Source organism: Equus quagga, chromosome 20 (assembly GCF_021613505.1).
Source record: "Equus quagga isolate Etosha38 chromosome 20, UCLA_HA_Equagga_1.0, whole genome shotgun sequence".
Lineage (NCBI taxonomy): Eukaryota > Metazoa > Chordata > Mammalia > Perissodactyla > Equidae > Equus > Equus quagga.
The window spans coordinates 24,485,603-24,512,360 of record NC_060286.1 but is presented as its reverse complement, the minus strand read 5'-3'; the positions used below and the strand labels follow the sequence as shown (position 1 = coordinate 24,512,360).

Here is a 26,758-nt window from a genome sequence, read left to right as displayed (position 1 = left end):
TCAAACATTTAAAAACTTTTGCTCTGATGTAACCATAGCATAGCCTAGTAAATTTTATTACAATAGTAAAATGCTACTTTAAAATGCATTTTAACCAGTTGAATTTATTCTATATTAGACTTGATATTTCTAAGTCCACTGAACTTCCTAAGTCCTTAAATTTTCAAATTTCACTTAGGGCATATGATGTTTCCCATCAAAATAGTATAGTATAACTGTAAAATTGAAAGAACTCCTTCAGGTCCTTAGAAGATCTTTACCTATTTCCTTAAAGGTTTTCTTTTTTATAAAACACTGAAGTCTGATTAGAATGGCTTTTCTTTGTTCTGTTTAAAATATGTAGACTGTTAGTGGTGTCTCAGCTCTGACCATTCTTAAATTCAGCCAAATCTTTGATTTAAAGGAAAGAATCATTATTTTTAAAAAGATCGCTTAGCCTAGTGCTAACAATGATTTCCTTTTCAGATTTAGATTTTTTCTTAATGAAAAGCAGTATTTTAAAAAATCACTTCTGTTTGGTGAGTGATGAGTAATGAACCTCAAAGCTCATTTGTGATTTATAAGCCAGATAGGAAGCAGGGCTGACCTACTAGACAAATGTCTTGTTTATATATACCAGCGTTACAAATTTGTAACTTGATAAAATTGCAAATTTCTACATGATAGTAGAATTTGCAATTTTTAAATTCACAAAGTATCAAGGATCTCTGTTTGTACTTAGAGTTGAAGTTACTGGAATTGCTTCTTTTGTGTGAAAATCACAAAATTCCATGCTTATCATTTCTCAGGCAGATTTTTGTATTTTTGTTTTTTTGAGGAAGATTGGCCCTGAGCTAACATCTGTGTCCATCTCCCTCTATTTTATATGTGGGACACCTGCCACAGCATGGCTTGATAAGCTGTGCGTAGGTCTGCACCCGGGATCCAAACTGGGAAGCCCCAGGCCACCTAAGCAGAGAGTAGGTACTTAACTGCTACATCACTGGGCCGGCCCCTCACAAGGACTGTTGTTATTCAAAAAAATTCCATTTCAAGTCTAATGCCCCAAATTTCTTTTTAGGTTCCACCCTTAAAAATATAAAGTCTCACTGTAGAATCCATATTGCAGTTGGTACTTTTGAGACTGTTTCCTAGGGAATAACTTGTGTCATTTTAAAACAGAAAGTTTGGTAGAATAACTTGGAGTAGGGCCATCTAGTTTCGAAGTGTTTTGGGAGAGAATTTTGAGTTAAAAATGTGTTTGAAGAGACTGGCGCAAAATGAATGGCCCATCTTTTACTTATTTGTTACATCTTCTTGATTGTAAGGAGCATGTATATTTAAACAGTTCATAGGTCAGAAACTTCAATCAGTAAAATGTACTAGTATTTATTTGTATTTTAGCATTTTACTTGATGTTTTCACTCAGCGTTTGCTCCATGTATTTATACATGTTCTGAAACATACCATCAATGTCGACTCTTTACAAATAAAAGTTTTTTGGGTTTTTGTTTGCTTGCCTTCTTATTGCTGATTCAAAGACAACCATTAAAAACAGTTTTGATCTTTTTAGTAGCTATGTATGCTTTGGAAATGAACATGTTGAAAAATTATGTAATTCCGTAAGAAGGTGGGATACTGATAATATGTTAGGTGGGAGGCTATTTCAGGGCACTTATAAAACGGGACCTTATATCAAACCAGTTTTGCAGGTTTTCTTTATGATTGCTGTAATGCATTATTCATATTAAGGATATTTCATAGAATACAAGAAGAAATTTTCAGTAGTCAGTAATAAAAGATGGGTTGTGTGTGGTACATCACTCAACACGTATTTATTGATAGCAACTTGAATATGCAGAGCTGTGCAGGTGGTTTTTATGTCTTGTATGCTATATTTATATAAACTGCTATGTTAGTTTGCCAGGAGGGAGATCTATTAATCTTTATAAAATATGAATTATAGGCACTTAATATTCCTAAATAATACAGTAAGTAGCTGCCAATATGTTCCCTAAACTGAGCGTACCTTTCATTTGCCTATACAGACAAGATTTATTTTATATTGAGTACTTAAGTACCCTACTACCAATTTAAAATAAAGAGAACCTAGGGGGCTATAGCTGGATTCTGAGGACATAGTGGGAATTTCAGGCTTAAGATACAGAAATTACTTAGGCCTGTCAAGTGGCAACAACAAAACATCTTTTCTTGGAAAGCTGTACCTAGAGCCTAGACTGGATAGTACTTGTATTTCCTTAACCCACTTGAGTATAATTTTCCAAGTTTCATTGACTTCTCTGGCATTAAGATCTGCAAAACTTAGTTATATTTATCTCTTGATGCTTATTCAAATAGAGGTGCTTCTAAAAATGTATAGGTTAGATTGAGTATATGAAGGCTTGGTACCTTAAAAACATCGAAGAGGGAGGAGGGGAAAAACTACCTATGTATAGTTACAGTTAGGTACATGGAAATACTTCAAGCACAGGATAAAAAAACAGTAAGAATATGGTATAATTTTTTTTGAGGAAAGAAGTCTTCAGAAACAGTAAATCAAGAATTTATTCTGGACTTAAAGAAATTCAGAGGATAATCTCATGTATATTTTTGTAACTTAAATTTCAGATACTAACTCCATTTTAAAATGTAGAAATTAAAGTTTGTTGAAATTTTTTTGTATTAATAAAACTATGATTAATATATGTTTCACCTAGATATAATGCCAATATTGTCACCTTATGGCATCTTAGAATTGCCAGCAGTACTCCAAGTATAGTCTTCTGATAAAAGGTTTTCTGTAGAGACCTTTTGATTCTAGTATAAATTTAAAATATTAAGATTTCTAAATGAAGATACTTAAACTTTTGCCTCAAGTATATTAATTGACAACAAGGAATTGGGAGTAAGGAAACAGAGTAGAAAAGGAAATAATGGACTGGATATTTCATATATTGTACAGCATTGTTAATGTAGCTGAGATTTCCTTAGAGCACATTCTCCCAGATGAAAAAACCCAGTTATATTATTCTAATTGCTTGAAATAATTAGGTAGGACATGTAGGCTAGATGATCTTAATTGTACCATTTTATAAAATGAGAGTTAGTCTTACTGTTAGAGCTTTTCATTTTACTATATACTAAATGATAAACTTCAAATACTGTTAAGATATGCCAGAGATAAACTGAAGTTCTGTTATGCACGTATGTGGTTTTGATTTTTTTCTTTGTTTTTCAGAGTGCTGCTGCTACTGCTGCTACCTTGGCACTCCCTGCAGGTGTGACTCCTGTTCAACAGATATTAACAAATTCCGGTAATCAGGAATAATAGAACCACTATTTATATAACTTAGAAAATTGTACCATATAGCATTTGTTTTGTCTTCATTGAAAAATAGAAAATGTTAATATTTCCTTTATCATTTGGCTTAGGTTATTAAAAATAAGATTGAGGACTATAGCACATTAAAATGTAGTCGTTGAGGATGCGTAGAGGAGAATTGCACTTGAGCTTTTGATCTGTGAATGAGAATCCTATTATTGAATGAAGTATGATTATATAGAAATGCTTATTTACTTAGTTTTTTGCTAAATACATTTAACCTGCCAAATAAGTTAAACTGGACTAATTTGAATTAATTTGTGATATTAAAGTAAGTTCTATAGTATCTTAAGAGCAAATTTATTGCTTTCTATTTTACATAGTATCTCTGTGTAGACTGACAAAATTTGCTCGTGATTTTTGGCATATTAATTTTTTTGTTTGTTTGTTTTGTTTTTGTTTTTTTTGAGGAAGATTATCCCTGAGCTAACTGCCACCAATCCTCCTCCTTTCGCTGAGGAAGACTGGCCCTGAGCTAACATCCATGCCCATCTTCCTCTGCTTTATATGTGGGACACCTACCACAGCATGGCGTGCCAAGCAATGCCATGTCGGCACCCGGGGTCCAAACTGGCGAACCCCGGGCCGCTGACGTGGAATGTGCACACAACCACTGTGCCACTGGGCTGGCCCCAGCATATTAATTTTTGAAGAATTTATTTACATGGATTTTAAGTATTTTCTCTGTTATCTTAATTATACAATTACTTGTTTTGTTAATTTCTAAATTTGTGAAGAACAAACTTGGGGCTTATCTTGCTACATATTTTAATAAGATATAATTGTGTACTTTTATTCCTTTTTTAGTGAGGAAGACTGGCCCTGAGCTAACATCTGTTGCCAGTCTTCCTCTTTTTTGCTTGAGGAAGATTGTCACTGAGCTGACATCTGCAGTAGTCTTCCTCTATTTTTGTACGTGGGATGCTGCCACAGCATGGCCTGATGAGCAGTGCATAGGTCCACGCCTGGGATCTGAACCTGTGAACCCTGGGCCGCCGAAGCGGAGCACACAAACATAACCACTGTGCAACTAGGCTTGCCCCTATAATTATTTGCTTTTTAATTAATTCAAGATTCATTTAAAACAACATGTTAGAGGAATTCAGTTCTGTGTGTATAAGCCAGTCGTACAGTTAGTGTTATGTGGCAATGATGATTGGTTCAGCAAACTTTTGTTGTTTTTAAGCACTTTTGAAGCTAAGTACTGTGGTGCTTTGGTTCAAAATGTTAGCTTTCGGTCAAGATGTTAGTGAACTACTATACTTTCATTTCTTTAAAGCTTTAAAAACGAACAGTCCCTGAAACACTTGATTTTACTTATTGTTCTCTTATGACTCCTAACATGTTAACAATGATAATTTAATCAACTTTCATAATCTCTTGTTAAAACGTGATTAGAAAACAGCTTTATAAAGATGATAAATATGGAAAATAAAACATTTTAGGCAATGTATTTGAACGTGGAAGGAAGTCAGAGAAGGTAAGGATTATACTTTACTATGTATGGATGACGGCCCTTAATAAAATTGTTAGACTTCTTATTTGATAATTTCTAGGGCCTTTGGTGGTTGATGTTCACTGTGAATTCATTTATTTTCACATGGTTGCTGCTAAAATGGTAACTTGGATTACATACATTTTGCTTTAGGCCAGCTTCTTCAAGTGGTCAGAGCAGCCAATGGTGCCCAGTATATCTTTCAGCCTCAGCAGTCAGTGGTTCTGCAACAGCAGGTTATACCACAAATGCAGCCTGGTGGAGTACAAGCTCCTGTTATCCAGCAGGTAAAAGAATCGTGAGTTGTGATCACCATGGGGTTCTTTTTTATTCTTCTATATCAATTCTCTGAGTGGTTCCCTTCCCTTTTCCCATGGCTTTATCTATATAAATTCTTAGACTCTTCTCCAGTACAACACACCCTGTCATTCTGAATGCCTCGTGTATCCCTCGCAGCTTAATTTACATTCAATATGTTTAAGACTAAGTTGTTGTTATCCCTACTCATCCTTCATCATCCCCCTGAATGTGTTTTTCTGTGGTTCGCTGGTTGTACCACTCTCCATCCAGTCTCCTAAGCTAGTTATTTAGCATTCATTCAACAAGCATTTACTGTGTGACTACATATCAGGGTCTTTGCAAGGGACTGGAAATTCAGGAGTGAACAAGGCAGGTGTGAGTCTAGTTTCATGATGTTTATGTATTTTCTAGAAGAGGGTGTGTGGAATTCTCCCTTTCTCTTGCCTTCAGTATCCAACGTACCATGAAGTCCTCCCAGTTCTTAATAGTTCCTTTTTTTTCAGACTGCACTTTTAACATATTTGCAGTCCTTTCATATGTTTGAGACATACGTTTCATATGTTTTCTTTTCTCAGACTCTCATCACTTCCTTAGTTCATGCTCATGATTTTTTGCTTAAAAACTGTTCTATCCTCTTCATCTATTTCCCTGCCTCTAGTCTTGTGTCCTCCTGACTGCCACTCTATAGTCATTGTTCTAAAAATCTTATAATCTTTTTTTTTAGATTTTATTTTTTCCCTTTTCTTCCCCAAAGCCCCCCAGTACATAGTTGTATATTCTTCGTTGTGGGTCCTTTTAGTTGTGGCATGTGGGATGCCGCCTCAGCGTGGTTTGATGAGCAGTGCCATGTCCGCGCCCAGGACTCGAACCAACGAAACACTGGGCCGCCTGCAGCGGAGCGCGCAAACTTAACCACTCGGCCACGGGACCAGCCCCGAAAAGTCATTAAAATCTTTTAATGACTTCCCATTGTCTATTGGGAAAAGTCTAAACTCCTCAGCATGGTTTATAAGGTCTATTTTGGGATCTTGTTTTTTTTCATCTCTCCAGGTTTATTTCATGCCATGCTTCCAGTTGTTATCTGCCTCAGCTGTTGTTTAGATCAAAGTTAACAAATATTTGCACCTACTTGAGTACCAAGTGTTAACCTGTTGTACTGTGAGGACAAAAATGAAAGAGAAATGGTTATTTTCTTGAGGAACTTAGGTACTTTAAAAAGAGAAAGACATATAAACACGTAATGTCAATTTAATAGTACGAATGTAGTGGTAAGATTGGAGGAGGAGCCTTAATCTAGCCTGCTTACAGCTTTCTGGATTTTGTCCTGCTGTTACTTCTAGGTTTTGCTTGATGTTATTTTTCTATTTAGAATGCTGCCTTTGGCCTTCCTTCTAGCAACTTTCAGCACTCCCGCCAAACAAACCAAACAGAAAAGGCTTGGCTAATCTACCAAAGTACAACAGAAACTCAAGTATTACCTCCTAGGAAGACTTCCCTGACCATGCCTTGTCCCCCAAGCTGAATTTATTGCTCTCTCCTGTGTTCTCATATGATATCATACTTCTTTACATTTTCTGTCTTTTTGAGTTGTTATTGCTTTGTCTATTGCCCTGTTAATCTGTAAACCTCTTAAAGGAAATACCATCTTATTATTTTCGCATTTCTTGAACCTAATGGCAGTAATTGCCATTCAGTGCTTATTTATCACAAAGCATTCTCTGCTTTTTATTTGTTAATAACTATAATTATAAATATGTTCACTATAGCAGATATAATTAATATTTGTTAATATGTCCTTTTCGACTTGTGGTTTACTTCAGAATCCTAGAATGCAGAAACTGGAACTTTAGAAATCATCTGATCTGGTGGTTCTCAGCTGTGGTTGCATGATTAGAATCATCTGGGAGCTTTAAATAACGAGAATAGATTTCATCTCACACCAATTAAGTCAGAATATTAGGAGAGGGGCCTAGGTATGTTTAAGCCACCAGGTGGTTGTAACTTGCAGCCAAGATTGAGAACCATTGATCATAGTCTAACAGTGAAGTGACTAAAGCCAAGAGAGGTTAAATGACTTGCCTCTGCTACATCTGTATCTGTCATCTTGAACAAAACTAGAACCCAGGAATTCAGATTTTCAATACAGTGGCTTTCATAAGCAGGCAGTATAGCATAAGAATAAGAGTAGAACCAGAAAGCCTAAGTTCAAAGCTGTGCAAGTTACTAAACTTTTCCATGTTTCAAGAAATAAACTACTCACATATAACTCTTTTTTTTTTTTTTTTTGAGGAAGATTAGCCCTGAGCTAACTGCTGCCAATCCTCCTCTTTTTGCTGAGGAAGACTGGCTCTGAGCTAACATCCATGCCCATCTTCCTCTACTTTCTATGTGGGACGCCTACCACGGCATGGCTTTTGCCAAGCAGTGCCATGTCTGCACCTGGGATCCGAACTGGCGAACCCCTGGCCACCGAAGTGGAACATGTGCACTTAACCGCTGTGCCACAGGGCCGACCCGTAACATGTAACTCTTGGTCTGGAATCTGGCATGTACATAGAAAGTGCTCAATAAGTGAAGCAGTTATCTTCATAAAGTCTTTTTTCCTTCAGAAATTTGAGTGGTAAAGTGGAAATTTAGTGGATCAGTATACTCAATAATCATTCCTTTTGTGCTTTGGTAATTTTAACTCTGTTTGAGATATGGCCATTTTTGGTGATTCTTCAGCATTTGGACCTATTTCTGTGTACCAAAGTAATGCAACTGAGCTACTTGATCCTCTAACTAGTTCCTAATAAGTGCTTTTCTTTTGTCTTAGGTACTGGCCCCACTTCCGGGAGGAATTTCACCACAGACAGGTGTCATCATCCAGCCTCAGCAAATCTTATTTACAGGAAATAAGACTCAAGTTATACCCACAACGGTGGCGGCTCCTACACCAGCGCAAGCACAGATAACTGCAACTGGCCAACAGCAGCCACAGGCCCAGCCTGCTCAACAGCAAGCTCCATTGGTGTTACAAGTTGATGGAACTGGGGATACATCATCTGAAGAAGATGAAGATGAAGAAGAAGACTATGATGATGATGAGGAGGAAGACAAAGAGAAAGATGGAGCTGAAGATGGGCAGGTAGAAGAAGTAAGTTTCTGGTAAAAGACTTGAAATGAGAAGCTACTCAATCATTTCTTTTCCTTGGTACCAAACTGATGAATTATGTTGCATTTTTTCAGAGGTTGTTAGGGTGCTATACAACATAGGATTTTAAGTATAAATTTAGACATTGTTGTAACTTAAGACTTTTAGATTGTTCTGGTTGTATTTATCTTCATAAAATGTTTCATATAGCTAGTAATAAAAAATGAATTTATACCAAATTAAGTTGTATTTATAAAGGTAATGGAGACAGTGAAAGTAATACTATTTCTTTGGCCTATGCATTCATGATGTGGCTTAAACATAAGACATTGGGAGAACAGATAGATGTGTTTAATCTTTTGCATCAGTAATTAAAAAGGTACAGTAACATTTGGGAGGAGAAGAAACTTAAGAAAAAAGGTAAATGTGATTCATTCAAAACCTCCTTTTGGTCCATATTCCATACCAGTTCCCTAGATAACCTTATTTACTCTTAGTGTCTATCTTCAGTTTAACAAACTGTCCTTTCTTATTCATCTTTAGTTATATATTTATAGAAGTATATAAGTATATCTTCGTTTTCCAGCTTAGTTACTTGAATTCAAGATAATATTTGTCTTACTACAATTTTCATTCTTAATTGCCTTCTGTACCCTGACATGTAACTTTTTGTTTATCTTGGTACAAAGTTCTTTTAAATTACCTAAGTAATGTTTTTTTAAATATTATTTTTATTAAATATTGAATAGATATAAATGAATAAAAATTATTTTAAGATATAAACACCCCAGTGTCGACGTAAGTTAAAAGAAAAAAAATCCCATTACTTCATTAAAGTCCCCTGGGTGCCTGTCCCCGATCCCATCCTCTTCTGCCATCAGAGTAACTATGCTCATGAATTTTGTGTTTATCATTAACTTGCCTTTATGTTTTACCATTTGTATTTATATTCCTAAAGCATATTATTTAGTTTTGCATGCCCATTTATAACATAAATGGAATAATTATGTATTCTTCAAGTTTTTTTTCCTGAAGACGGTATTTCTGAGACTCATCTAAGTTGTTGCCATATCCCTATAATTTTTTTCACCATTGAACATACCATAATTTGTTTATCCATATTTCTAATGTGATGGGCATCAGGGGTGTTTCTGCTTGTTTACTGTTACAGACAGTTATAAAATATTCTTGTGTGTGTCTTCTGCAGACACATATGCAAGAGTTTCTCTAATTTCAATACCTAAACATTGAATTGCTGGATCCCAAGGTATGCACAGCTTTAACTTTACAAAAAATGCCAAATTGTTTTACTAGTTACATTCCATTCAGTGTATAATTGTGCAGATGTCTCCGTGTCTTCACCAATACTTGATATTGTCAGCTTTCTTAATTTTTGCCAGCTCGGTAGGTAGAAAATGGTATTTCATTTTGATTTTAATTTGCATTTCCTTGATTACTGATGAGGTTTAGCCTCTTTGATTCTTTCATATTTTCTTTGTAGACAAGTAAAATATGAAAAAAATTTTTCTTGCCTTGTTGGCTAAGCCCTCCAGAACAACATGGACTATAAATAGTGATAGCAGACACTCTCATCTTTGTCTTTAATCTTAAAAGGAATCCTTTTTCTGTGTTTCGCTATTAAATATAATGTTTACTGTGGTCTTTTTATGGATACCCTTTATCAGGTTAAGGAAAGTTCTCTTCAGATTAACTAAGCTTTGTTTTGTTTTTTAAACTATAAACAAGTATTGAATTTTATTAAATACTTTTTCTGCAACTATTAGATGATTATGTGATTTCTTTAAATCCTTAATCTCTTATTTATGGTGAGTTGTATTAATTGGTTTTCTGTTTGTAAACCAATTTTGTATTCCTGCAATAGCACAACTTGATCATTATGTATTACCCTTTTTATGAATTGCTGAATTCACTTTGCTCAGGGCTTTTGGATGTATATTCATGAGTGATACCATCTGTGATTTTCTGTTCTCACACTCTTCTTACCAGGTTTTCAGGTTATGGTAACCTTATAAAATGGATTTGGGGGAGTGTTTTCTCTACCTTGGGCTGTTTTTTTTTTAGATTATACTTAATTCTTCTGTGAATATACCTCACACCATATACAAAAATCAATTCAAAATGCATCAAAGACCTAAATGTAAGACATAAAACTCTTAGAAGAAAACACAGGGCAAAAGCTCCACAACATTGGATTTGGCAGTTGTTTCTAGATATAACACCAAAAGCACAAGCAATCAAAGAAAAAATAAAGTGGATTTAATAGATTAAAACTTTGGTGCATCAAAGGAAAATATCAAGTAAAAAGACAACCTGCAAAATAAGGAGAAAATATTTACAGATAATATATCTAATAAAGGATTAATATTCAGACTATATAGAGAACTCTCAAAACTCAGTGACAAAAAACAAACAACTCTATTCAAAAATGGGCAAAGGACTTAAATAGACGTTTCTCCAAAGAAGATATGCAGATAGCCAACAAGCACGTGAAAAGATGCTCAACATCATTATTCATTGGAGAAATGCAAATCAAAACCACAAAGATAGACTACTTCACATCTACTAGGATGGCTATGATCAAAGAAGAAATAAAGAGAAAATAACATGTCAGTGAAGATACAGAGAAATTGTAACTCTTGTGCATTGCTGGTGGGAATGTAGAATGGTGTAGCTGCTGTGCAAAATGGTTTGATGGTTCCTCAAAAAGTTGACCATAGAATTACTATATGACCCTGCAGTCCCACCCCCATGTATATGTGTAAGAGAATTGAAAATAGGTGTTCAAACAAAAGCTGGTACATGAATGTTCATAACAGCCCTCTACACAAAACCCAGATGTCCATCAAGTGATGGAGGGACAAATGAAATATGATATATCCATATGATGGACTATTATTTAGCCACGAAAAGGAACTAAGTATTGGTATATACTACAACATGGATGAAGCTCAGACATTATGCTAGGTTAAAGAAGCCAGACCACATATTCTATGTGTATATTGTATGATTCCATTTATATGAGATATCTGGAATAGGTAAATCTATAGAGACAGCAGATTAGTGGTTGCCAGAGGCTGGAGAGAGGCAGAAATGGGGAGTGACTGCTTAATGGTAAAGGTACGAAATTGTTCTGGAATTAATTAGTGGTTGATGGTTGCACACATTATAAATGTACTAAGTGTGACTGAATTGTACACTTGAAAATGGTGAATTTTATGTGAATTTTACCTCAGTTAAGTTTTGTTTTTTGGGTTTTTTTACATTTACATTGGTGATATCTATTTTAACTTAAAGAATATATATACATACTTGTGTGTGAGTAGATATAGGCCTAATATCATCCTGATTATTTTCCATTCCACTTTTATTTTGTCCTATCTTCTCTTTCTTCATTAATTAGGAATCTGATTTATTGCCACAACTGAGGTCAAGTTTAACATAGTTGACCATTTTATGCTCTAGTTAGATCTTGGCCTTTAATTCTCTTTAGGACTGAGACTTTAGTATTGAAATTTGCACACCCCCCATCCTCTTACTATGAATGACTTAGTTAATTATGTTCTAAGCCTCCACAGTCACCATCACCTCGGTAGACATGCTAATTGGTATTCAGAGTCCTTTCCTTAATGTAAAGATAAGCCAGACTGCTTGCCTCTTTTATAGCCATTTTTCCTCCTCCAGTTTCACCATTATTTTTCCCTTTACACTGCTGCTGGTGGTGGTACATAGTGCCATTATCTCTTTAAACCTTCATATTTTCCTAGGTCTACTTCTAGGCATCTTAAGCAGTTATTGGAGAGAATTGTCTTCTTGTGCTATTCTGAAAGAATGAGAGAAATAAAGCTAAATATCTTTTCAGACTTACAAGTTATGTGGCTTAACTATTTTCACTGTTGTATTTATTTTCTTTCTGGAATTTCAGTAACACTAGCTAAATCTTAACACAGGCAATAATATGTGAAGTATAAATAAAATCTCCTTTTTTATTTGTAGGAGCCCCTCAATAGTGAAGATGATGTTAGTGATGAAGAAGGACAGGAACTCTTTGATACAGAAAATGTTGTTGTATGCCAGTATGATAAGGTAAGGATTTCATCATCAGATTACTGACAATTTTTTCTGTTGTATTTCTTCCCTAAACCATCCTTTCTGACTTGTTCCAGCATTTGGACAGCCAATTGATGCCTCTTATACTCAGTATAAACAGTGTGAATGGAAACATTGTTATAGTTTAGTAGATTATTTTAATAGAATGAGAAGTTAATTTGTGTAGCTTTACATTTGAAAAATAAGTTATGAATGAAATCCTGAGCAGAGTTATGCTTTTTTCAGTTTAGACTATGCCTCCCAACTTGTTAACTAAGTAAGTAGAGCCACTTTGGGATTGTCCTTGAACATCAATAGAAACTCAATGGGATAACCCTGTATTGACCTTAGCCTCAACTGCCTCAAAACTAAAAGGCTGTAATTGAATCTCTGTAACTTTTTTTTTTTTTTTTTTTTACTAAGGAGAGAACTAGAGCAATAAACAGGACTGATAACTAACAAAGACATTTTTACAAAAAATCATTTAAAAAATTATTTCGCTTTGCTAAATTTTGGTAGCATTAGGAACTTTTAAACTAGGTTCTCTGAGAATTAGCTAATCACTCCTTGTTTTCTTTTTTTTTAATTAAAGATTTTATTTTTTCCTTTTTTTTCTCCCCAAAGACCCCCGGTACATAGTTGTATATTCTTCGTTGTGGGTCTTTCTAGTTGTGGCATGTGGGACGCTGCCTCAGCGTGGTTTGATGAGCAATGCCATGTCCGCGCCCAGGATTCGAACCAACGAAACACTGGGCTGCCTGCAGCGGAGCGCGTGAACTTAACCACTCGGCCACGGGGCCAGCCCCAACTCCCTGTTTTCTTAATTCTTAAAAAAGGGTTCTACTTTCCAAGTATTTTTGTTATAGTTACTGGCATTGTTTAGATTTTGTTACTTATCAAAACATTTAATTTGGAATAAGATTTGTTTTCTGATTATAAGCATGAAATTTATAATAAATTCACAAATTATATTGCATTTATAATTTAATTTCAGCAGATTTTTACCAAATGCTAAAAACTCTAACAGAAGCAGTGGGGTTTTGTTTGTAAGCACTACTCATTCACTAAACAAAAATTTCTTAAGTGCCTAAACGTGCCAGGCATTGGAGCTGTAGTCATGATCATGCAAAGTTTGTGCTTTGCATAAATTTTTGTTACATGATGAAAATCCTAAATTTGTGTTGCTCTTATAGAAATGAATGTTATAAATAATAAGTAAGCCATGCTTATTGCAAACAGACCTATAGAGAAAATGTTGACACAATGGATCTTATTGTTTCCTGATGAAAAGGTAAAGTCAAGCTGGTTATATACCTGTCAAGTTAGAGAATAAAGTCAGTGAGGTCATTGATTTAGAGTTATCAGAGCATCCACTTTTGTGCCTTATGACGTCTGTCTGAGTGTTCTTAATACTCTACATCAGACACATTATAATAAATGTAATTTGTTGTTATATTCCTGTAGAGTAAGAATAATACAGGAGATACCAGTAAAGCTTTATTGTCAGGAAATCTCAAGGGAACCTTTGCAACCAAATTTTCTAGAACACAGTTTCATGATAAAAAGACAGATTTATCAGGCAAGAGAGGACCTTTACCTTAGCTTAACTGAAGAATATACTTCCAAGTATTTTCATATTATAAGAGAATGGTTCTATTCTTCTTTGGTATAAATTGTACACGTAATATTTTAAATGTTAAAGTTGGTTTGTTTTGCTCCCAGAGATATTATTTTAGTGTCTTAAACTAAGAAATTAAAAGTAACTTTAAATAGTGTGTTGAATGATAAACAGTTGTAAATTTTGGAGTGATCTAATTTTTAGGATCAAGTGAGTTCTGGAGACAGAGAGTTGGGGGCTTGATGTTTTAGCCAACAGTAAAGAATGGTGTTGTTCAGTCTACGACTGATTAAAATGGGGTTGGATATAGTTTGAGTTAACTTGAATTTTAGGAGTTTATTTTTGAAGCCTAAACTTTAAAATTTTAACAATTTAGAAGCCATCATAGAATAATGAAATTTCTGTTGCCGATCAAATTAGAATCTTAGTTAAACTTAATATGAGGCAGAATTCTCCTTTAAGTATTGGTAGATAAGGATGCATAGGTGTTTGAGGCTTCAGTCTTCTTTATAGGTAATTTTATGTAATATGTTTGTCTTTAAGAAATTTAAGAGGCCTTTCTCCTGGCATTCAGAATACTCCTTCATGAAGGGCTTAGGGGCAGTAATGGATTGTTTTTCAAGTTGCATTTTGTGATTTTATTCAAATAAGAATATTTACCATTCATTATGCAGTGACTTCAGTGCTGAGTACTGGGACTATTATTTGATCCATGAAACTTCTACATTTGCTTTTTGCAAATTGTCTTGCATTAGAATGCAATCAATTTCTTTGTGGAATTCCTTTTAACTAGCTAGTCACCACTTTCTTGGTTATATAATCCCGTGGTCTTTCAGGTTGCAGTCACTTGGTTCATGCTGGAAATAAATTTGTATACCCATTTTTAGGATAATACTTTATCTGTAGAGAGTCAAAGAAAAGAGGAGACAGAGGTCTTTTCATTCAACAAATACTGAGTGTCTATGATGTCCCAGGGCACTAGTGAATGAAACAGAACAATCTCTGCCATTGGGATGCTTACTGTAGTGGAGGGGGACAGATGCTAAAACATAATAATAAATTAACATGATATGTTAGAAGCTGATAATTGGTGTGGAAAAATACAGAGTGGGAAGGGGGACGGGTTACAGTTTTAAATAGGACAATCATCTTACTCCTTTCGAGATGAAATTTGAACAGACTTGAAGAGAGTTAGCCCTGTCATTATCTGGTGGCAGAGCCTGCCTGTTATGTGTAAGGAGTGACAAGGAGGCCACTGTGAGTGGACCTGGCCGGGGGCGGGGTTGGGGAGTATAGTAGTGTGGGACTTTGTGAGGACATGGGCTCTTACTCTGAGTGAACTGGAAGCTATTGGAAGGCTTCAAATAGGCAAATGTCATATCATTTGCATTTTAATTTTAAAAGGATTACTTTGCCTTCTTTGTTGAGAGCAGAGTGTGTGGAGGAACCAAAGGTTGAAACAGGGATATTGTAGTAATCCACATGAGAGATGATGGTAACTCAGGCTATGATAGTATTGGAAGTGGTGAGAAGCAGCTGGATCTTAGATATTTTTTCAAGGAAGAGTCAGCAGTGTTTCTTGACTGTTCTTGGATGTATGGTAGAAAAGAAAAAGGAATCAAGAATGCATGAAGAATGGAGATGCCATCAACTCAGATGAGGAAGGCTGCAGATGGAGTGAGTTTGGGAGGGGAGAGTGATCAGTTTTGGACATGTTTAGTTTGGTTATCTGTTAGACATTCAAATAATCCATCTTAAGACGTTAGGTTTAATATCTACATAGTGTACAGATGGTCTCTGACTTGTGATGATTTGACTTAATGATTTTTTGACTTTATGGTGATGCAAAAGTGATATGTATTTAGTAGAAACTATACTTTGAATTTTCAGTTTTGATCTTTTCCTGGGCTAGTAATGTGCAGTATGATACTCTCTCATAGTGCTGGGCAGTGGCAGTGATCCACAGCTCCCAGTCAGCCAGATAATGAGGGTTAACAGCCAGTACACTTATAACCATTCTGTACCCTTACAACTCTTCTATTTTTCATTTCAGTACAGTATTCAATAAATTACATGAGATATTTAACACTTTATTATAAAAATAGGCTTTGAGTTAGATGATTTTGCCCTACTGTAGGTTAATGTAAGTGTTCTGAGCATGTTTAAGGTAGGCTAGGCTAAGCTATGATGTTCAGTAGGTTTGTTGTATTAAATGCATTTTTGACATGATATTTTCAACTTCCAATATGTTTATTGGGATGCAATCCCTTTGAAAGTTGAGGAAGATCTGTATTCAGACCAGAGATATAAGAGCAGTTAATGCTGTACTCTCTGCCCTGACTACTGTTTTAACTTTATTGTGCTCTATTTTGTTTTAATAAGTAAGAAAAATTTGGTAAATGTTAAATGTGTATATAGCTTAAGTCAGTGATCTAGAGAAGAGCATGAGAATGGTTTGCAAATATATGAAAGGTTGTTTGATTTTTTTTTTAATTAAGTCACAAGAGGCAGAGCTAGGATAATAAGTGGAAATTTGGAGGAAGCAGATTTCAGTAAGGGATAAAGTATGAAAGACTTTTAAAAGAACTGTCCCAGAAAGGAATACCTTAATGTGCAATTCTTTGCCCCCGACTTCTAATCATACCCAAGCAGACACTGAACAATGATTTGCCAAAAATATGCCATAGAGAAGGTTTGCAAGGGGAGGTTAGACTATGGAATTTTAGGAATGGGATCTCAAAAAATATCTGTACATAGTGAACATTTCTACATTACTGTATGAAACAGCTTGATTTAGTAAAAAAGAGTATTGGGCTGGAACTCAAGAATCATCTTTGTCACTTAATAGCAGTATGCTCTTGGTCAGGTAGTTGAACCTCTCCAGGCTATAATTTCCTCTTTTGAAAATGAAAGCCTAAAACTACTTGATTTTGAGGTCCTTTTCAATCAGAAGAGGGAGAACCATTGGTCCTTCTTTGAAGAAGACATTGAGCTTAAACTGAACATTGACTAATGAGTGGGACTTACTAGGAAAGGGAAGAAAAGTCATTTCAGTTAAGTTTTACAACTCCTTTTTAACCTAAATCCACAGAATTGCAAATAACTAAAAATTATAAATGAAGGCAAAGATGAGAATGGTCAGGGCTTGGCCCAATTTGAACTCTACCCTTCCTTCTTTGGCTTAACTGTGGATGTTATGTAGTTTTTGAAATCTGCTGTAAGTGACTGGATGATCAGCCATCCTTCAGGTGTATTTGTTAAATGCTGCCATGTATAAGGTTCCATGTTAGGTCTTGAGAAAACCATAAGGAGTTTTATTTTGGTAGAAAAAAATCATTCCATAATTGTATATACTTAGAAATAATACTGGAAATATCTTTCGGAATGCCATTGGGAATTAATCAGTAGGAAAGAGTAGTTTTAGCTGATGAGATTAGGGAAGGCTTTGTGGAGGGCACAGTATTTTTGAGATGGATCCTGAAATAGGAATTGAATTTGTAAAAATGGGAGCAAGGGGGATAACTTCTTTTGAGTGAAATATAATCTTTGAGGAATGTGGAGGTAGGAAATAAGCTTGGAAAGGTGAGTTATTACCAGGTCATGTAGAAATAGAAATAGTCAAGCAGAGGTGATTGGTTAGAGTTGTGTTTCTGGCAGTGATATTTATAAGATGATTGGAAGGGAGGAGAGAGTGAAGTCCTGGAAATCAGAAGATTACTGTAATAAGTCAGATGACGAGGTTATTGATGTAGTAAGTAGAAGATTATTGGTGGCCTTTGAGAAAACAGTTGCCAGGTGTCCTGGAGACAACTAGAGTAAAATTAGAGATAAAGTAATTAGAGGTTAGAAATACTAGTATTAGTATGAATACTGGTACTGTGAGGCCACAGTATTAGAAGGGTCAGCAATGTGTAAGTTGTTACCATATGTGAGGAAGAAGAGGAGAATGGTTGTAAACATGATACCAATGAAAAGATAGTGTCCTGATGGTCAGCAGATATGAGGAATGAAGAAAAGCCTGAGGTTAAATGGTGTGAACATAAAAGGAGTTAATAGAGAAAAGGCAAAACAGTGGTCTAGAAGCATCAGGGAGAACAAGGGGTATTCTTGTTTTAAGTATTTGCCAGTATAAAATGTCTTGTGAAAAAAGAAAGTGTATATGGCAAACCTTGTGTTTAGATATAGAGATAAAATATTTTCCAGAAAATATTAACAACTGCGTTAATAAAAACAAATACTAAGAGCTAAAATAATACTAATTATAGATAGATTTTTTTTTTAAACCCCATCTAGTGAGTGAATGTGTTTCTTTCTTATTTTTTTTTCATCAAATGAAGCTTCACAAAGAAACCAATTTGTCCAACCACAATGGTATGAAACTAGAAATCAATTACAAGAAGAAAACTGGAAAATTCACAAATATTTCAAGATTAAACAATATGCTACTGAACAAACAGTGGGTCAAAGAAGTCAAAAGTGAAATAAAAAAATACCTTGAGACAAATGAAAATGGAAATAGAACATACCAAAGCTTGTGGTAATGCAGCAAAAGCATTTGTAAGAGGGAAGCTTGCAGAGATAAATGCTTGCATCAAGAAATAAGAAAAATCTCAAATAAGTAACCTAATTTTACACCACAAGGAGCTAGAAAAAGAAGAACAAATGAAGCCCAAAGTTGGTAGAGGAAGGAAATAACAAAGATCAGAGCGGAAACAAATGAAATAGAGACTAAAAAGACAATAGTAAAGATCAGTGAAACTAAGAGCTGGTTCTTTGAAAACATAAACAAAATTGACAGACCTTTAGCTAGACTTACTAAGAATAAAGAGAGAGGACTCAAATAAATAAAATCAGAAGTGAAAGAGGAGGATGTGACCTTTGATACCACAGAAATATGAGGGATAATAAGGGACTGCCATCAACAGTTATACACCAACAAATTGGACAACCTATAAGAAATAGATAAATTCCTAGAAACATGAAACCTTCCAAGACTAAATCATGGAGAAATAAAAAATCTGAACACATTGAATACTAGTAAGGAGATTGAATCAGTAATCAAAAACCTCCCAACAAACAGACGTCTAGGGCCAGATTGCTTCACTGGTGAATTCTAACAAACATTTAAAGAAGAATTAACACCAGTCCTTCTCAGACTCTTCCAAAAAATAGAAGAGGAGGGAGCACTTCCAAACACATTTTACAAGGCCAGCATTACCCTGATACCAAAACCAGACAAGGATACCACAAGAAAGGAAAATTACAGGCCAATATTCCTGATGAACATACATCCAAAAATCCTCAACAAAATATTAGCAAACCCAATTCAACAGTATATTAAAAGGATTATATACCATGACCAAGTGGAATTTATTCCAGGGATGCAAGGATGGTTCACCATCTGCAAATTAATCAGTGGTGAGACACCACATTAACAGAATGAAGGGTAAAAATCATACACAGTCATTTCAATAGATGCTGAAAAAGCATGAGACACAATTCAACATCTCTTTATCACCAAAACTCTCAACGAAGAGGCTGTAGAGGGAAAATACCTCAACATAATAAAGGACATGTATGACAAGTCCACAGGTAGCATCATACTCAATTGTGAGAAGCTGAAAGCTTTTCCTCTAAGATGAAGAACAAGACAAGGATGCCCATTCTTGCTAGTTTTATTCAACATAGTATTAGAAATTGTAGCCAGAGCAGTTAGGCAAGAAAAAGAAAAGGTATTCAAATTGGAAAGGAAGAAGTAAAACTGTTACTATTTGCAGAGGATATGATATTATATGTATAGAAAACCCTAAGGACTCCACTAAAAAACTGTTAGAACTAATAAACGAATTCAGTAAAGTTGCAGGGAACGAAATCAATATGTAAAAATCTGTTGTATTTCTATACATTCATAACAGACTATCGGAGAAATTAAGAAGACAGTCCCATTTACAGTTGCATCAAAAAGAATAAAATACTTCAGAATAAATTTAACAAGGGAGGTAAAAGACCTGTACTCTGAAAACTGTAAGACGTTAATGAAAGAAATTGAGGAAGACACAAATAAATGGAAAGATATTGCATGCTCATGGATTGGAAGAATTAATATTGTTGAAATATCCATACTACCCAGAACAATCTAAATAGATTCAATGCAATCCTTATCAAAATTCCAATGGCATCTTATTACAGAAATAGAAAAAATAATCCTAAAATTTGTATGAAATCGCCAAAGACCCTGAATACTCAAAGCAGTCTTGAGACAGAAGAACAAAGCTTGGAGGTATCATGCTCCCTGATTTCAAACTATATTACAAAGCTATGGTAATCAAAACAGTATGTTATTGGCATAACAACAGACCTGTAGATCAGTGGAACAGAAAAGAGAGCCCAGAAATAAACCCATGCATATGTGGTCAGTTAATTTACAACAAAAGAGCAAAGAATATACTATGAGGAAAGGACAGTTCTCATCAATAAATGGTGTTTGGAAAACTGTAAAAGATATAAAAGAATATAAATTGGACCACTATTTTAAACCATAACACAACAATCAACTGAAAATGGATGAAAGACTTGAATGTAAGACTGAAAACCATAAAACTACTAGAAGAAAACTTACACAGTAAGCTTCTTGACATCCGTCTTGGCGGTGATTTTTAGGATTTGACACCAGAAGCAAAGGCAACAAAAGCAAAAACAAACAAGTGGGACTACATCATTCTAAAAAGCTTCTGCACAGCAAAGGAAACCATCAACAAAATGAAAAGGCAACCTTCTGAAAGGGAGAAAATATCTGCAAATCGTATATCTGATAAGGGGTTAGTATCCAAAATATATACAGAACTTGTGTAACTCAATAGCAAAAAAACAAACAATCCAATTAAATAATGGGCAAAAGATCTGAATAGACATTTTTCCAAAGAAGACGTACAAATGGCCAACAGGTATATGAAAAGATAGTTAATGTCACTAATCATCAGGGAAATGCAAATCAAAACCACAATGAGATAGCACCTCTCAACCTGTTAGAGTGACTATCATCAAGAAGACAAGAAATAATAAATGTTGGCGAGGATATGGAGAAAAGGGAAACCTTGTGCACTGTTGGTAGGAATGTAAATTGGTGCAGCCACTATGGAAACCAGTATGGAGGTTCCTCAAAAAATTAAAAATAGAACTACCATATGATCCAGCAATTCCACTCCTGGGTATTTATCCAAAGGAAACAAAAACACTTAACTTGAAAAGATATATGTACTCCCATGTTCGTTACAGCATTATTTATAATAGCCAAGACATGGAAGCAATCTAAGTGTCAAATCGTTGGATGACTGGATAAAGAAAATACAGTGTGTGTGTGTGTGTGTGTGTGTGTGTGTGTGTGTGTGTATATGTATGTATGTATGTATGTGTATGTACAATGGAATATTATTCAACCATAAAAAAGAAGGAAATCTTGCCATTTGTGACAACATGGATGGACCTTGAGGGCATTATGCTAAATGAAATCTTAGAGAAAAACAAATATATGATTTTGCTTATATGTGGAATCTAAAACAAACAAAAAAATTGAACTCATTGATATAGAGAACAAATTGGTGATTGCCAGAGGCAAGGGGTAGGGAGTGGATGAAATGAGTTAAAGTGGTTGAAAGTTACAAACTTTCAGTTGTGAAGTCAGTCAGTCATGGGAATATAACTTACAACATGGTGACTGTAGTTAATGATACTGTTTTGTATATTTGAAAGTTGCTAAAAGAGTAGATCTTAAAAGTTGGCATCACAAGACAAAAAAGTTTGTAAATGTGGATGATAACTAGACTTATTGTGGCAATCATTTTGCAATATATACAAATATCAAATTATCATGTTACACCTGAAACTAATATAATGTTATTTGTCAATTACATCTCAATTAAAAAAAACAAGTTTGCAAATGTAGTAATGTACAAGACAAAGTTTTTTTAGTGTGTGAATGGATTTTTTGTTGTTGGTTTCCTGTCTTTGGATTGTGTCTCTTACATTCTTTTTTTGTTTGTTTATTTAGATACACAGAAGTAAAAACAAATGGAAATTTCATCTCAAGGATGGCATTATGAATCTTAACGGAAGAGATTATATATTTTCCAAAGCCATTGGAGATGCAGAATGGTGAAGAGTTGGTTCTGTTCTTTTATAAATAAAACAAAACAAACTTAAAAAAATTTTAAAGTGGACAGTTTGAAACTTGGGTCATACACCAACGAAAACTTAACTTCTGCATGTCAGAAAAGTGCAGTAGAAGCAAAGCTACCGGAACAAAGAGACCTTGACAACATAGACACTACTTCTAACTGGCAAGCCATGGAACTGTAGCACCTGGGGTTGTTGGGGGTGGGGAGGGTTGGGGTTTTGTGTAGGAAAACCATAATTGTCGATTTTAAATACAGGTACCTGCCACCAATAATTAGCATGTAAAGCTATGTCTATATTCCTTCCTCCAACTTGGGTTCAGTCAGAAGATACTTGTTGGAATGAACTGAAGAAACTTCCCTTTTGATAGATTGAACTGAAACTGTTTATTGTATGTGGTTATATTTGGTAAAAATGGCGTGTGAGCTTTTTACAAAAGGGTAAGAATTATGATGTTGGATTTTAATTCACTTGTTCAAGGAAACAATTTAGAAACTCTCATAGTAGGTCTTAAATATTTTTACTTACTATTTTCTCTCAGTAATATATACCTCTTCCTTCCCTGCTTTATGAAACATCTATTAAAGAGTTAAAGGAAGTAATCAGTGATCACAGTTTGGAGACAAAATTTGACCCAGGAATCGATATATATTTTAATTAGGTTTCATACTCATTAAATGTAGTTTAAAGACTTGGGTCTCATCTGAGTTGAGCAGAATTAAAATGACAACTTCAGTTTCCTTACAGAAAAACGTATTTGTTTCTTTTAGTCTGACACCTTAAAAAGAAACCTCAAAGTGGCTCCTCAGGAATATGATTTTATTTCACAAACGTACCATCTAGCAGAAATAATACACATATAGGTAGATACAGATTTTTTTCCTCTTGGGCTGAAGTGTATGCTTATATATGTGTTTAGTTTTTAAGCTAAACAAAAATTCAGTTAACATTCTGTGCATTGATTAGAGCATTGGAGAGGTGGTGAGGACCTGGATTTTTATTAAACAATTTAGTAATTATAAAAATTTCTTGTGTTTACTAGTAAATAATTTAAAAACTATTATTCTAATTGAACACATTTTTTTAAATGCAACTTTGTAATTTGAGGGGAAAACTTTGTTGTTAGAGGGGGGTGGGCCACTAAATACATATTTACCTCTCTTTCATTTGGTGGCCCTTCCAGGCCATTGATAATATAGATGTGGGCTCCAGTTTGCACATCGAGAAGAAAGCATAGAAATTTGATTTGTATATTAAAAATAATAGAAATTTAATATGTATATTAAGAATGCATAGCTCTGTATTCTGTAATGGGCTCTAAAGAACAATATGGCAGTGCTATGTTCAGTGTGAACTAGTTGCCTGGGAAATCTGTAGGAGCACTTCTCTTTATCTTTGTGTTCTTACAACTACTTCTTTTCATGGTTTATCTTGACAAAATTCACATGTGTTTAAGTTACTTGTATATTGAATTTTTTTTGTCTTCCATTTTTGTCTTCCTTTTATTTGCCCTTGTGTGTGTTTCCAGAACTAACATAGAAACACTTTAAAGTACATTACAAAGAAAAACTGTGAGCTCTTATATGTTGTTTTTTAACACAAATCCTTAAACTTCTCAAAAAGGCTAATCATTTTTTTTTTGTTGCCTGCTTGCCACCCTGCATACCAACTTGGTCCCTTTAACTTATGTTCTGAACTTTGGCATAAATGCTGGTTTCTAGCATGCTAGTAGTTAGGTTTTATTTAGATGCCATAACTGGTAATACGGTTTTTATTTTCACTATATTAATTTAGTTTTTTGGAGGGGAGGTTTATTTGTTTACCCTACTACTCTTTAAGCACACAAAGGTTTTTTCGTTTTTGTTAATGAGACTGGGAGAAGAGAAGGGAGGGGGTGAAATCACGGAAGTCCTGTCGTTCAATTGTCCTTCAGTGTAGTTGCAGTAGGTTTATATTTACTCAATGAAGAAGTCAATGACCTGAACTACCTATAAAAGTTTAGCAGTGCTGCAGTGTTGATTGAAACCCTTTGGCTTTCTAGTAGTTCCTGTGCTACTGACTGTGGATTACTATATGATATTCAGCTCGTGTTTTGGGCCCTCTATGTAGACAAACATTTGTATTCATGGTAGAATTGTATACTAGCCTGTTTTTATAACATTTTTGAACATGAACAACCGTTGCTTTCAGAGTGACTCAACTAGGGTTATTTTGAAGCAGGAAATAACCATTTGTATTTGCACCTGTGAATTGCATATTAATTATGGCATACTTGGCAGATGCTTTTCTTTTACCTGTGAAAATTCTGAAAGCTGGTCCAAACAACACTGCATACCAAATTGTGCTCTTATATGTATTACTGCATCCTGTTCCTTTTTAATCAAATAGCATGTCTTAGTTTTGTTATAGTGGCTTGCTATAAGAATGCCACTTGCTTATCTTTTATTGTACTTGCATTCTTAATCATGTTTTTAACATTGTATTTAGCAAATCATTTCATTAGGTTCTATAAAAATGTCATTCCTTTGAAAAGGCAAGGATTCCCACTTTCAGAATTTTAAAATGAAAATAGCTTGTTTATTCAAAGAGGGAAGAGAGTTCAGACTTGGTATTGTGAAAATAAGTAAAGGTTTCCGGAGAGGAGTTGTTTAGATTTGCACAGATGGTGATGGCACCTTTTATTTTAAAAAAAGATTAACATGTATCAACAGTGCTAAGGAAAATTTACACAAAATGACTAAAGTGTGGAAATGTGTGCCTTTCAGTATATGTACTCTTTTTTTGGTGGTCATTTGGATAATCAGACCATTTGAATGCCTGAGAGCACATTTAATTTCTGTGGAGAGCCACATTTGGCTAAAACAACTCTTTAATGTGCAATTAGTTTCTAGAGTAAAATGTCTGTTATATGAAGGGGATCTTTATATTGGGCTTTTATATTTTTTTAAATGTTCACATTTCTTTTTGTTAATCAAATGCCATCATAATAGCACATTTATATTGTTGCCTCTCTTAAAATCAAAGCCACCTTAATGTTACTCTTCTAGGAATCCATCAAGAGTTGAGCAGCATGTATAGTGATTAAATATGTCCTTGAAGAGCATATTCTAATAGATTCTGGTTTTAGACAGCAAGAACATAAAAACAGCTTTTGTGTAAAGATTTTCTTTTGCTATAGTGAAAATCAAGGATTTGGTTTTCTTATTTTTTCTGGCTTTTATGGAGGAATGAAAAGGGTTGTCTCTAAGAGTAATTTTTGATTATCTTATAGCAATAATATCACCATTCTTTTCAGAAGGTAAATACGCCTTGTACAGGAAACAGATGTAATTTCCTCTTGGGAGTTCCCTTTATGACTTAGCATTTTCTTCCACTTGAGAAAATTCCTATATTTTCAGATTATTTCATCTTGAACTTTTTTGAGCTTTTGTGCAATGTAATATTTTATTAATTCATCTTTGTACATTTTCATTTTATTTCATGTCTGTCTCTCACCTGTCTGAATCAGCTATTTCAGATTTTGAATTCATTGGTTAAAGAAGAGTTGCTTTATATATTTCCTCATGAGTTTATGTTAAACAGTTTTGCGTTTTAATCTATTATGCTATGGAAATTATTCTGAAGTTTATATTCCCTTTTTAAGCCTGCCTTAGTCTATCTTCTGTCATTTTTATGGTTTAAGGAAGAACACATCGAATTTAATATTTTTGTTTATTTTGTGGAACAAGAGAGACTTTTTTTTCTTCTCTTTTAAGGGAAGAACTACATTGAGTTAGTAACTGCTATTTCAGTCAAGGTTCCTTAAATCAGTCCAGTATGTGTCAGGGCTACAATTCTGGGGGAGAGACTAATCTTTTTTGCTGTTCTGAGCTACTATTGTCAACTGCTGTTGTACATACTGTTATGTGTAAGGGCGTAAATATATTTATTATGTTTGTAAAATTCATTCTGTACAATTGCAGATCAAGGTTGCTCTTCTGTGATATATGGGATATTATGTTTTAAAGACCATCTTGGAATACAATTAGAGAACTTAGTATTTTGATGTACTAAGACCTATTTTAAGTTTAATATTTTACCTTTGCAAAAACTTTAATTAAAGATGTTATTTAAAAAAATGTTGCTTGCTTTGCTTACTAGTGTATAACATTGTTATATAGATAACTGAATAAAACCATGCAGGTTAGCAAGGAAAATGCTTTATATTGTTAATGAGAATAAGTTCCATTTATCAAAAAAAGATACCATTAAATTCTATACTTTAAAATAAGTAGGATGGGATGTCAGTCTGAATTATTAAATTGTGTTACTAATAATAAGACAATAATCAGAAACCATTTTTCCAGCTATCAAATGGCTAGGAAAAAACAATACTCTGTCATGATCAGGGTGTGGGTAAATGGGCCTTATGATAGATTGCTTAGAGGAGTGTAAATTGGTACAAACTTGGTGGACAGAGGGAACAAGAAGCACAAATGCTTTTGAGTGAGGAAAGGAGGACAAGGTACAAAAGTTTATCCGAGAGACTTGAGTGTAGTGAGCATGAGGGAGGATAGATATTTTGGGAAGGAA

General features: G+C 34.5%; 1 protein-coding gene across 2 annotated transcripts in view; it reads left to right on the top strand.

Annotated features, from left to right (window-relative positions):
• Positions 1-26,396, top strand: part of GTF2A1 (general transcription factor IIA subunit 1) — a 52,827-nt gene extending 26,431 nt beyond the window's left edge. Inside the window, exons 5-9 of one of the 2 annotated variants that reach the window (XM_046647197.1) lie at positions 3,218-3,257; positions 5,010-5,143; positions 7,972-8,292; positions 12,304-12,393; positions 22,062-26,396. In XM_046647197.1, coding sequence (XP_046503153.1) covers positions 3,218-3,257; positions 5,010-5,143; positions 7,972-8,292; positions 12,304-12,393; positions 22,062-22,169 — 693 coding nt within the window. In that variant the 3' untranslated portion in view covers positions 22,170-26,396. Of the gene's footprint in view, positions 1-3,217; positions 3,294-5,009; positions 5,144-7,971; positions 8,293-12,303; positions 12,394-22,061 lie in introns of both variants that reach the window. The other variant, XM_046647196.1, reaches the window with a different exon arrangement.
• Positions 26,397-26,758: the final 362 nt, after the last annotated feature.